We start from the raw sequence: 12,794 nt of genomic DNA, 5'->3' as shown, positions 1-12,794 counted from the left end.
AAAATTAATACACGTGACTTGTCACATAACATCTATCTAGTATATATATATATATATATATTTTAAGTATAATAACATAAAATTTAATTATTTATCTAATAAAATAAAAATACTAATTCATTCAATTGGATATGTGATGCCTTGAATTTTATGCACCCCATCCAACATTTGATTCAATCTAATTAGATATAAAAAAATAACATTTTATCTCATCCGATCACAATTTAATATTCAATATTTATCTATTGTAATTAAATTGGTCAATGTTAATTTGATTGACTCGATTTATGCACATCCTTAACTACAATTTTACCATTTCTGTTCATATTTTTTCACATACTTCATCAACACATTACTCGGGAATGATGTTAGAAAAATACCACAGTCACTACACAACAACAACATAAATAATCATCAAGTTAGTTTTTCTTCTTCCTTGTGAAGCTCTTCCAATATTTTCTGGTCCCTTTTTGGTGCATGCTAACCCTATCTCCTCCTCTGTAATTCTAATCAGTTTCTCATCCCCCTTTTCAGCATTAATTACCCAACCACTTTCTTCTCACTTTCTCGGATGACATCATCCATGGCCATCATTTCCCCCCTAATCACACCCTATTCCACATAATCTCTCTCTCTCTCTCTCTCTCTCAGCTTCATTTATTACCGACGACGCACGTTCTATCCAAATTAATGCTATCCCATTTTTTCTCTGGTTTTGAAACACTCCACCACACATCACACTGCACTCTAACCACCATTTCATCTCCCCGACGATCTCTTGCCCTAATCATTACTACTCTCGGTCACTGTAAGTCTCTCTGCCCAGAATCCTTTGAGATGATGATGCGATCGTCTCTATCCTCAAGAAGGCCTTTGAACTTCAGGTATTATCTCCCTTTTGCTATCATATTTACGTTCTATTTAAGGAAACAGTTCCTTCTGAAATGCATCAACCCCATTTTTACTCACTGCTTCTATTTCTCTCAAACTAAAACTGTTTCCATGGCCTCCTCTTCCCACACCCTCCCACCACCTTCTACCTTCACTGATGAAGGGAGTCTTATTCATAATTTCGATCATATCTCTCTAAACTCCAATGAAAGTAGGAACACCCTCTGTCTTGTCTTTAAAATCCTCTCTAACAAATCCCTTAAACCAGCTTGGATCGAGAAAGCTATGCATGAGGCCTGGACCTTGCGCTTTCGTATCGAGATATCTGATTATCTCCCTGGGCTTTTCCTGGTCTCCTTTCAATGTGAAGGAGATAGGCGTAGAGTCCTACAAGACCAACCCTGGCGTTTTGATAAAAGTCTGTTCATCTTCACTAATCCTGAGGGAATTCATACCCTGTTGCCTGACCACCTTCGTTTTGTCCCTTTTTGGATTCAAGCAAATAATATTCCTTTTGGTTGGAAATCTCTGCAACTTGCCCATTTTATTTCTTGTGAATTGGGCGAACTGATTGAAACATATCCTCTATCCTTATTGGAGAGTTTTGGCCCTTCCCTGTGTCTTAGGATTCTCCTGCACACAACAAAACCTCTCAGACGTGCCATGAATATTCACTTTCGTTCTTCACCCCGTCCCAAGTGGATTTCTTTCCAGTATGAAGGCCTTCAGAATTTCTGTTATTTCTGTGGATTGATGGACCACACTTATAATAAGTGCGGGAAGTATCTCCTTCGCTGTGACAATCTTCCATTTCCTCCTGAACTTGGTTACAAAGACATTCTCCGTGCCCCCTCTCGTAACTCTTTCAAAAATAACCCCTTTGATTTATCCAACTCTGTACCGATCGAGGAATACTATCCTCCTGCTTCCAATACTGATCAAACTCTTCAGTATGTTGTTGACCAATTTCTCAATATTGAACGTCCTGTTTCATTCCCTGCTAGGTGTTCTGAAAATCTCCCTACTCAGCCTGTTTCATCTGCTCAAACTGCAGTCCCAAACCACCATAATCTCATCTCGACTCCCATACCTATCATGGTCACCTCGGTCATTACCCACGCAGACAAAGGTAAAGGAATAGCTCTCGGTACCACTACTACCCCAACTGTCATCCATCCCCCCACCCTAGAAGTTTATCCATCAATGAACCATGGACTTTGGGTTCCAAACGTCCTTTTACTCGTCAATCAGCTCAAGTTGGTAATTCGATTCGCAGTATGCTCAAAAGGGCTCGTGCTTCCCCTTCTGATGAAGCTGTTGTTCCCTCTCTCTCTCTGATGATGATCCAGCGGTGGGCGTTGCTTTGCAACCCCGCCGACACCCATGAGTCTCCTCTGCTGGAATGCCCGGGGTTTAGGGAGTCCCCATGCATTCCGTAATCTATCCCTTTATGTTTCCCAGCATCGCCCTACTTTGCTTTTTTTGATGGAAACCAAGCTTCCTCCTGGCCAGGCGCATCAAATCTATAACAAGATTAGTTTTTAAAATGTTTTGGAAGTGCCCAAAGCTTGCATTGGCGGTGGTCTTTTACTGCTTTGGAACAATATTATCAATGTTAATGTTTTAAATTATTCTCTTAACCATGTAGACTGCATTGTAAATATTTTTAATGGAATGAATTGGTACTTTACTTGCTATTATGGCTCCCCTTATCCTGCTTCTAAATCTGATACTTGGACTTTATTGCATAGACTTAATGATTCTGCTCCCCTTCTGCCTTGGTTTATTTTTGGGGATTTTAATGACTTTCTTGTTGTTAGCGATCGTAATAGTTCTAATTGTCCTCCTGCATATGCTATGGCTAATTTTCATTCTTTTCTTTCAAAGTTGTATATGCTTCCTCTTCCGCATTCTGGTAGCAGGTACACCTGGAAGCACGGTGGTCTGATGCAGATGTTAGACTGGTGTAAAGACCGCTTAGTATAATTTGGAAATTAGCAGTTAATCACGTTTAATTATGAAATTATTTATAGCTATTTAAATAATTATTTATACGGTTATTATTGATTTCTGAGATGCATTTTATGTCAGTTAGAAGTTTTCATAATTTTGCATTTCCGGTGCTCGGTAACATGGAACTCGGTGTTTGGCTCAGTAAAATCACAACTTAGTATGTTAGTAGTTTGGGAAGGTTTATTAGACTTTGGGAATGTCGGGAATGGCGGGGAATTTAGAATTTGCCAAAAATACTCCTTTAGTGTTATTTATGTGATTTTAGTGTGAAAGGGCAAAATGGTCATTTTGCCCCATTGTTAGTTTGTCTTTTGTGAATTAATATTTTGAAAAATATATGTTTATTTTATTATTATTTTGGGCTGAAGTAAGAAGGAATAAGTGGCATTTAAATTTCATTTTCATTTCAAAAGTTAGAAAAAAAAATAGAAAATTTCTCAAAACTCTCTCTCTTTTCCTCTCTCTTTCGGCCCCCTTTGAGCAATAAGAAAAGAGGATTTTCCTCTTGGATTTCAAGCCCTCCTTAACAAGTTTAAGTGTTCATAGTTGTTGGTATGTTTTCTACACCTTTCTTGTATGTTTTCTTGAATTTTTGAAGAGATTTGGTAGGTTGCATGCTTAGTTTTAAGTTGTTCTTGCTGCTGGTTTTGATGATTAATTCTGTAGTTAAAGCATGATAATTTGAAGTTATTTAAGCTGCTAGTAATGCATGATATTTGCTTTGTTTCAAGCTTGGATTTGTTAGCTCAAAACTATTGTTTTCAAAGAGAATTGGTCAAAATCTGTTGCTGTGATTTTGTTGATGATTGTAGTAGTTTTCAGAGATTATTTTATGCATGTTTAAGTAGGTTTGGACTGGTTTGAATGCATGTTAGTTGGTTTTAACCAAGTTTGAGTTTGGAACTCAAAGCTTGGGCTTTAATGGGACTTTTTGTTTCTGTGCAATCTGGGTGAGTTTGTTGCCTTAGAAATGTTATTTGGGTCCTATAGAACAGGTCTGGAAGGTTTGAGGTTGTTTGGATTAGATTTGAGCATTGTGTGAATTTTTGAAAATCTGCCTGCGAGGATCTGGAATTCCGGTTGTGCATCCGGACTTCCGGATGGGTTTCGAAAATTCCCAGAACTGGAATTCCGGTTGGACAATCGGTCTACCGGTTGGGGAAATTTCAGAAACCCTAGTTTTCCTCGATTTTATGTTATTTGGGGTATTCCCATGCTTTTTATCGATAGGGAAACTTTTAGTTCCTAGTTTAAGTCCCCGGGAAGTTATTTAGCGTATCACTTATAGTGTTGTGAGTTTTATGGTTTAGGAGCCTGTAATCCCCCGCGCAGATAGTTCCAACAAGTTGACCCAAGACACCTGAATTCGGAATCCAGGTAAGATTAGTATAACAGTATGCATATGTAGATTACATGTTTAGCGTGCATGTAGGAAGCCTGTTAGATTACATTAGATATGTATGTTGGCTTCGAACCTCCGACTGTGTCACGTCGGTACAGGCTGGAGTATGACCAGCAGCCGGAGTATGACCGGTTCGACCGATTAGGCTGACACTGTATCACGTCGGTACATGCTGGAGTATGACCAGTAGCCAGAGTATGACCGGTTCGACCGATTAGGCTGATACTTAGGTTGGAGGTTCTGTACTATTTGACGTATCACGTCGGTACAGGCTGGAGTATGACCAGTAGCTGGAGTATGACCGGTTCGACCGATTAGGCTGATACTGTAACACGTCGGTACAGGCTGGAGTATGACCAGCAGCCGGAGTATGACCGGTTCGACCGATTAGGCTATTACTTGTCAATAGTACCGTCCCTATGAACGTTCAGAACTCAGTACCGTGTTGGACACGGCAGTTAGGGGGACTCAGTACCGTGTTGGACACGGCAGTTAGGGTTATGGTAAGGGGTATGGGCATCTGATCATGACCGGGATTTATGTATGAGTATTATTATGCTTTTCTTACTGAGTCTGTCGACTCACAGTGCTATGTTTATGTGTAGGTAAGGGCAAGGCTAGAGCTGAGGGACCGTGAACGAGCCTATGAAGATTGTACATGTCGGGGCGGTTAGGCCTGGAGCGTACGATCATCGGGACAGCGAGGCTATTTTTGTAACTAGTCGCTAGGCGACAAATATTTTGTATAGACAGTAAACTTTTGTAAATGGTTTTCTAATCGGGATCCCGAGTATTTTGTATAAATATTTTACAAGTTTAATTAAAAAGCAAAAATTTTAATTAATCACGTTTTCCATAAACCTCGTTGATTAGCAACGAGCTGCACAGCATGTTTAAAAATCACGTAATACGCCTATGCTAGTTAGGGTGTTACAATTTGGTATCAGAGCCGCCAGGTTGTCTTCCGAAGATCGTCACGACATGTACAATCATCATCAGCAGTTAGCTCGTTCCATGGTTCAGTAAGCCTTTATTGCTTTAGTAGTTTATTTATTTATTTTATGAATAAGAAAAGCCTGATAGGAAGCATGTTAGTAGCCTGATAGTAGAATAGGCGCATGTTTCGTTTTTAATTTCTAAATTAAGCGGCATTAGTAAGCTCTCCTTGAATACGACCTGATATGCCAACTCTTGGTTTCGCAGGCGGTTCCGACTAGATGGACGCCAGGCGGACTACCAGGAGCCAGGGCAATTTAGTGGGGTCGAATCAAGGCCAGGGAGCTCAGTTTCCCCCGCCAGCTAGGGGCCGAGGTAGAGGTCCAAGGGGCAGGGCTCGTGGTCGGGGTGATGAGAACCCGCCACAGGCTACCTAGGCTCCCCAAGCCGATCAGGGAGCCCAGAATTGGGAGGTTAGGTTTGCTGAAATGCAAGCCAGAATTGAAGAGCAAGACCTCGAGATACAGAGATTGAGGCAGCAGGGTGCTCCTGCAGTGCCTGCGCCAGTAGTTCCAGTTGTACACGCCCCTGCTGCTCAGGGCCGAAATAGTTGTGGCGGCCAACAGAATGTAACCTTTGTATGAACGGTTCCAGAAGCAAGCACCTCCGGTCTTTCTGGGAGGTCCAGACGTGATGAAGGCCGAACAGTGGCTAACGGTGATCACTAAAATTCTGAACTTTATGGGTGGCACCGGTAATGACAGAGTGGTGTGTGCCACTTTCCAGTTCCAGGAAGACGCTCTGGTCTGGTGGGATATGGTGTCTCAGATTCACGACGTCAGCCCTATGACCTGGGAAAGGTTCCAGGAACTCTTCAACGCCAAGTATTATAACGAGGCGGTCAGAAGCGCCAAGAGGAAAGAGTTCGCCCACCTGACCCAGCGGGAGTATATGAGCGTGACAGAATATACTACTCAGTTCGACCGGTTGGCGAGGTTAGCCTCAGATATAGTGCCAACCGACTTCAGCAAGAAAGAGAAGTACCTGGACGGGTTAAATGCGAAGATTAAACATGATTTGATGATCACCACTGACGACAAGACCACCTATGCTGAGATGGTGGAGAAGGCACTGCGAGCTGAGGGTGCAGTTGGGTGTATGTCGGAGTCGGCTAGTACTCCGGTGAGTGGCGGGGCTCCTACCCCTCGTGCATCAGGTTTTAGCAGTGGGAGTAGTGGTTCGGCCATGGATCAGAGGAAGAGAGCATCCACTGCATCCGGTGGCTCGAGTCAGAACAAGAGGTTCCGGGGGAACCAGAATAGAGGTAGTCGTTCTAGTGGTGCAGAGACCCGGTTCTCCTATCCCGAGTGCCCAGCTGCTAAAGGCACCAGCGGGGTGAATGCAAAGGTCAGGGATGCTTTCACTGTGGCATGCCCGGACACTTCAAGAGGGATTGTCCCCAGCTCCGCTCAGAGGCACCGAGGGCTCCGGCGATACCCACTCCAGCTAGGGTGTTCGCCATCACTCAGGCTGATGCAGATGCCAGCCCATCAGTTGTAATAGGTCAGCTTTCTGTTAATAACTCGCTTTACTCAGTACTGTTTGATTCTGGGGCTACACATTCTTATGTGGCAGCCAGAGTCTTTAGTAAATTGGATAGACCTTATGATAGATATGAATCAGGGTTTGGAACCCTATTACCTAACGGAGAGTTGGTTATCTCCAAAAGGTGGATTAGGTCTATGCCGATCAGAATAGATGGTAGAGAGTTAAGTGTTGATTTGATAGAGATGAGCCTAGTAGAGTTCGATATTATTTTAGGAATGGATTTCCTATCTAAATATTCGGCGAGTATTGATTGCAAAAGGAAGATGGTGATCTTCCAACCGGAAAGTGAAGAACCTTTTGTGTTTGTTGGTTCGGTTCGGGGATCTCAGCTAGAGAATTATTGCATGGCGGTTGTTTAGGCTTTCTGGCCGTGGTGGTGGACACCACTCGGCCAGATACCATTCGGCCAGAGGACATCAAGGTGGTTCGGGAATTTTTAGATGTTTTTCCCGAAGAACTTCTAGGGTTACCACCTCAGCAGGAGATTGACTTCGTGATAGATTTGGCATCAGGGGTGGAACTGGTTTCCAAAGCCCCATATAGAATGGCTCCAGCTGAACTTAAGGAATTAAAGATTCAGCTCCAAGGCTTGCTTGACATAGGGTTTATCCGACCTAGTGTGTCACCCTGGGGAGCCCCGATTTTATTCGTCAAGAAGAAAGATGGAACTATGAGGATGTGCATCGATTACAGAGAATTGAACAAGCTGACAGTGAAGAATAAATATCCATTACCTAGGATCGATGATTTGTTCGATCAGCTTCAGGGGAAGACGGTCTTTTCTAAGATTGATCTCCGTTCGGGTTATCATCAGTTAAAAATCCGAGAGGAGGACATTCTGAAGACGACTTTCCGCACTAGGTATGGACATTATGAATTCCTGGTTATGTCGTTCGGACTAACCAATGCTCCTGCTGCATTCATGGATTTGATCAACAGAGTATTCAAGGATTTCCTCGATATCTGTGTGATTGTGTTTATCGACGACATCCTTGTGTACTCTCAGTCAGAAGAGGAGCATGAGTTACATCTTCAGATGGTACTGCAACGGCTTCGGGAACACGAGCTTTATGCCAAGTTCAAGAAATGTGAATTCTGGCTATCTCAGGTGTCCTTCTTAGGGCACATCGTCAGCAAAGATGGGATCAAGGTGGATCCCGGGAAGATAGAATCCGTCAGGGATTGGCCCAGACCGAAGACAGTGATAGAGATCAGAAGCTTCTTGGGTTTTGCTGGGTATTACCGTACGTGGAAGGGTTTTCAAAAATTTCAATGCCCTTAACCGAACTTACAAAGAAGAATCAGCGGTTTGTCTGGTCAGACAAGTGCGAAGCTAGTTTTCAGGAGCTGAAACAGAGGTTGATTACCGCTCCAGTGCTAGCTTTGCCTTCAGACAATGAGAAGTTTGTAGTTTATTGCGATGCATCCAGACAGGGTCTGGGGTGTGTGCTGATGCAAGCCGATCGGGTCATCGCTTATGCTTCCCGACAGTTAAAGGATTATGAACAGCGATACCCGACTCATGATCTAGAGTTGGCCGCAGTGGTTTTTGCATTGAAGATTTGGCGGCATTACCTTTACGGAGAAAGATGTGAAATCTATGCCGACCATAAAAGTCTCAAGTATTTCTTTACTCAGAAAGGTTGGAATTAGTCAAAGATTACGACTGTGAGATTCTTTATCATCCTGGGAAAGCCAATGTAGTGGCCGATGCCCTGAGTAGGAAGGGTCCCGAGCAGGTAGCTAGCATGGTTCAGATCTCGCCTCAACTAGCAGAGGATATGGTTAGATCCGACATTGAGTTTGTGGTAGGTCAGCTTCACAACTTAACGCTGCAATTGGATCTGTTGGAAAGAATTAAAGCCGCTCAGATGACTGATCCAGAGTTAGTGAAGATCAGAGATGAGGTTTTGGCTGGTCAAGCCAGGGACTTTTCAGTGTCAGATAACGGGATGCTTCTGTATAAAGCTAGGGTTTGTGTTCCGAATAGTGTGGAACTCAGAAATGAGATCTTTGAGGAGGCTCATTCTACCCCTTATTCTCTACATCCCGGCACCACTAAGATGTACCAAGATCTTAAACCGTACGTCTGGTGGAGCAGTATGAAGAAGAATTTGGTAGAATTCGTATCGAGATGCCTCACTTGTCAGCAGATTAAGGCTGAACATCAGAGACCAGCAGGGTTGTTGCAGCCTCTAACCCTACCAGAATGGAAATGGGAAGATATCACGATGGATTTTGTGGTCGGGTTACCTAAGACCACGAGTTTGTTTGATTCCATCTGGGTAGTGGTGGATCGATTCACGAAATCTGCTCATTTTCTGCTTGTTAGAACAACTTTTACAGTGGATCAGTTGGCAGAATTGTATGTCAGAGAGATTGTAAGGCTTCACGGGGTACCAAAGTCTATAGTTTCGGATAGGGATCCGAAATTCACCTCCAAGTTTTGGCAGAGTTTGCAACGAGCAATGGGTACAAAGTTGAAATTCAGTACAGCATTCCATCCTCAGAGATATGGTCAGTCCGAAAGGACAATTTAGATATTGGAGGACATATTGCGAGCCTGTGTTATGGATTTTGAAGGCTCTTGGAATAAATATCTACCGTTGATAGAATTTTCTTACAACAACAGTTATCAGAGTACGATAGGGATGGCTCCCTATGAACTGTTATACGGTAGGAAGTGTAGATCTCCCATCCACTGGGATGAGACAGGGGAGAGAAACTACTTAGGTCCCGAGTCAGTGCAGCGGACCAATGAGGCAATAGAGAAGATAAAAGCTAGAATGCTTGCCTCACAGAGTAGACGGAAAATTTATGCAGATCCGAAACACAAAGATGTGGAGTTCCAAGTAGGGGACCATGTGTTTTTACAGGTATCTCCAATGAAGGGGATCAAACGCTTCGGGAAAAGAGGCAAGTTATGCCCTAGATTTACAGGACCTTTTGAGATTCTCGAGAAGATAGGTCAAGTGGAATATCGGTTAGCGTTGCCTCCAGCTTTATCAGCAGTTCACAACGTATTCCATGTCTCGATGTTGAGGAAATACGTTTCGGATCCCTCTCATATACTCAGTTATGAGAGTCTAGAACTGCAGCCAGATATCACTTACGAAGAACAGCCAGTGCGGATCCTGGATATAAAGGATAAAGTCCTTTGGAATAAGACCATAGCTTTGGTCAAAGTTCTCTGGAGAAACAGCAAGGTGGAGGAAGCCACCTGGGAGCTAGAGTCAAATATGAGAGCTCACTATCCAGAGTTGTTCAGGTTAGATTTCGGGGACGAAATCCTTTTAAAGGGGGAATAGTTGTAAAGACCGCTTAGTGTAATTTGGAAATTAGCAGTTAATCACGTTTAATTATGAAATTATTTATAGCTATTTAAATAATTATTTATACGGTTATTATTGATTTCTGAGATGCATTTTATGTCAGTTAGAAGTTTTCATAATTTTGCATTTTCGGTGCCCGGTAACATGGAACTCGGTGTTTGGCTCAGTAAAATCACAACTTAGTATGTTAGTAGTTTGGGACGGTTTATTAGACTTTGGGAATGTCGTTAATGGCCGGGAATTTAGAATTTCCCAAAAATACCCCTTTAGTGTCATTTATGTGATTTTAGTGTGAAGGGGCAAAATGGTCATTTTGCCCCATTGTTAGTTTGTCTTTTGTGGCTTAATATTTAGAAAAATATATGTTTATTTTATTATTATTTTGGGCTTAAGTAAAAAGGAATAAGTGGCATTTAAATTTCATTTTCATTTCAAAAGTTAGAAAAAAAATAGAAAATTTCTCAAAACTCTCTCTCTTTTCCTCTCTCTTTCGGCCCCCTTTGAGCAGCAAGAAAAGAGGATTTTCCTCTTGGATTTCAAGCCCTCCTTAACAAGTTTAAGTGTTCATAGTTGTTGGTATGTTTTCTACACCTTTCTTGTATGTTTTCTTGAATTTTTGAAGAGATTTGGTAGGTTGCATGCTTAGTTTTAAGTTGTTCTTGCTGCTGGTTTTGATGATTAATTCTGTAGTTAACGCATGATAATTTGAAGTTATTTAAGCTGCTAGTAATGCATGATATTTGCTTTGTTTCAAGCTTGGATTTGTTAGCTCAAAACTATGGTTTTCAAAGAGAATTGGTCAAAATCTGTTGCTGTGATTTTGTTGATGATTGTAGTAGTTTTCAGAGATTATTTTATGCATGTTTAAGTAGGTTTGGACTGGTTTGAATGCATGTTAGTTGGTTTTAACCAAGTTTGAGTTTGGAACTCAAAGCTTGTGCTTTAATGGCAGTTTTTGTTTCTGTGCAATCTGGGTGAGTTTGTTGCCTTAGAAATGTTATTTGGGTCCTATAAAACAGGTCTGGAAGGTTTGAGGTTGTTTGGATTAGATTTGAGCATTGTGTGAATTTTTGAAAATCTACCTGGGAGGAACCAGAATTCCGGTTGTGCATCCGGACTTCCGGATGGGTTTCGAAAATTCCCAGAACCGGAATTCCGGTTGGACAACTGGTCTACCGGTTGGGGAAATTTTAGAAACCCTAGTTTTCCTCGATTTTATGTTATTTGGGGTATTGCCATCCTTTTTATCGATAGGGAAACTTTTAGTTCCTAGTTTAAGTCCCCAGGAAGATATTTAGCGTATCACTTATAGTGTTGTGATTTTTATGGTTTAGGAGCCTGTAATCCGCTGCGCAGATAGTTCCTGTCAAGTTGACCGGCACACCTGAATTCGGAATCCAGGTAAGATTAGTATAACAGTATGCATATGTAGATTACATGTTTAGCGTGCATGTAGGAAGCCTGTTAGATTACATTAGATATGTATGTTGGCTTCGAACCTCCGACTGTGTCACGTCGGTACAGGCTGGAGTATGACCAGCAGCCGGAGTATGAACGGTTCGACCGATTAGGCTGACACTGTATCACGTCGGTACAGGCTGGAGTATGACCAGCAGCCGGACTATGACCGGTTCGACCGATTAGGCTGATACTTAGGTTGGAGTTTCCGTTCTATTTGACGTATCACGTCGGTACAGGCTGGAGTATGACTAGCAGCCGGAGTATGACCGGTTCGACCGATTAGGGTTATACTGTAACACGTCGGTACAGGCTGGAGTATGACCAGCAGCCGGAGTATGACCGGTTCCACCGAGTAGGCTGTTACTTGTCAATAGTACCGTCCCTATGAACGTTCGGAACTCAGTACCGTGTTGGACACAGCAGTTAGGGGGACTCAGTACCGTGTTGGACACGGCAGTTAGGGTTATGGTCAGGGGTATGGGCGTCTGATCATGATCAGGATTTATGTATGAGTATTATTATGCTTTTCTTACTGAGTCTGTCGACTCACAGTGCTATGTTTATGTGTAGGTAAGGGCAAGGCTAGAGCTGATGGACCGTGAACGAGCCTATGAAGATTGTACATGTCGGGGCGGTTAGGCCTGGAGCGTACGATCATCGGGACAGCGAGGCTATTTTTGTAACTAGTCGCTAGGCGACAAATATTTTGTATAGACAGTAAACTTTTGTAAATGGTTTTCTAATCGGGATCCCGAGTATTTTGTATAAATATTTTACAAGTTTAATTAAAAAGCAAAAATTTTAATTAATCACGTTTTCCATAAACCTCGTTGATTAGCAACGAGCTGCACAACATGTTTAAAAATCACGTAATACGCCTATGCTAGTTAGGGTGTTACAACTGGTGTGTCACGAATAATGCCTGGAACAACCTCTTTCCTCAGGCTACTCTTTCGCACCTAGGATTTTATGGCTCTGATCATTGTGCCCTAAAAGTCTCTCTTCAGAATCTTTCTCCTTCGAACGAGAATCACAAAGGTTTCAGATTTAAGAACCATTGGCTTCCTAATTTGGAGTTCTTGCAATTAATTAATTCTACTTGGTCAAATTTTTCTCCAAACTCTTTTCACTCCCCTCTTGAAACTTTCTTG

The 12,794-nt window shown here is 42.3% G+C and overlaps 1 protein-coding gene across 1 annotated transcript; it reads left to right on the top strand.

The window, feature by feature from the left end:
- Positions 1-755: 755 nt before the first annotated feature.
- LOC133039871 (uncharacterized) lies at positions 756-12,487 on the top strand. The gene is made up of 3 exons (XM_061118931.1): positions 756-884; positions 5,510-11,583; positions 12,214-12,487. The coding sequence occupies exon 2, from the start codon at positions 5,936-5,938 to the stop codon at positions 6,800-6,802; it is 867 nt and encodes a 288-aa protein (XP_060974914.1). The 5' UTR covers positions 756-884; positions 5,510-5,935; the 3' UTR covers positions 6,803-11,583; positions 12,214-12,487.
- Positions 12,488-12,794: the final 307 nt, after the last annotated feature.

The sequence above is a fragment of the Cannabis sativa genome, chromosome 7, assembly GCF_029168945.1.
Source record: "Cannabis sativa cultivar Pink pepper isolate KNU-18-1 chromosome 7, ASM2916894v1, whole genome shotgun sequence".
Lineage (NCBI taxonomy): Eukaryota > Viridiplantae > Streptophyta > Magnoliopsida > Rosales > Cannabaceae > Cannabis > Cannabis sativa.
The sequence above is the reverse complement of the archived record's forward strand: the minus strand, read 5'-3'. Positions and strand labels throughout refer to the sequence as shown.

What these genes read in the sequence shown, in the direction of transcription:
- LOC133039871 (XM_061118931.1), top strand. Translation starts at nt 5,936, where the DNA reads ATGAAGGCCGAACAGTGGCTAACGGTGATCACTAAAATTCTGAACTTT.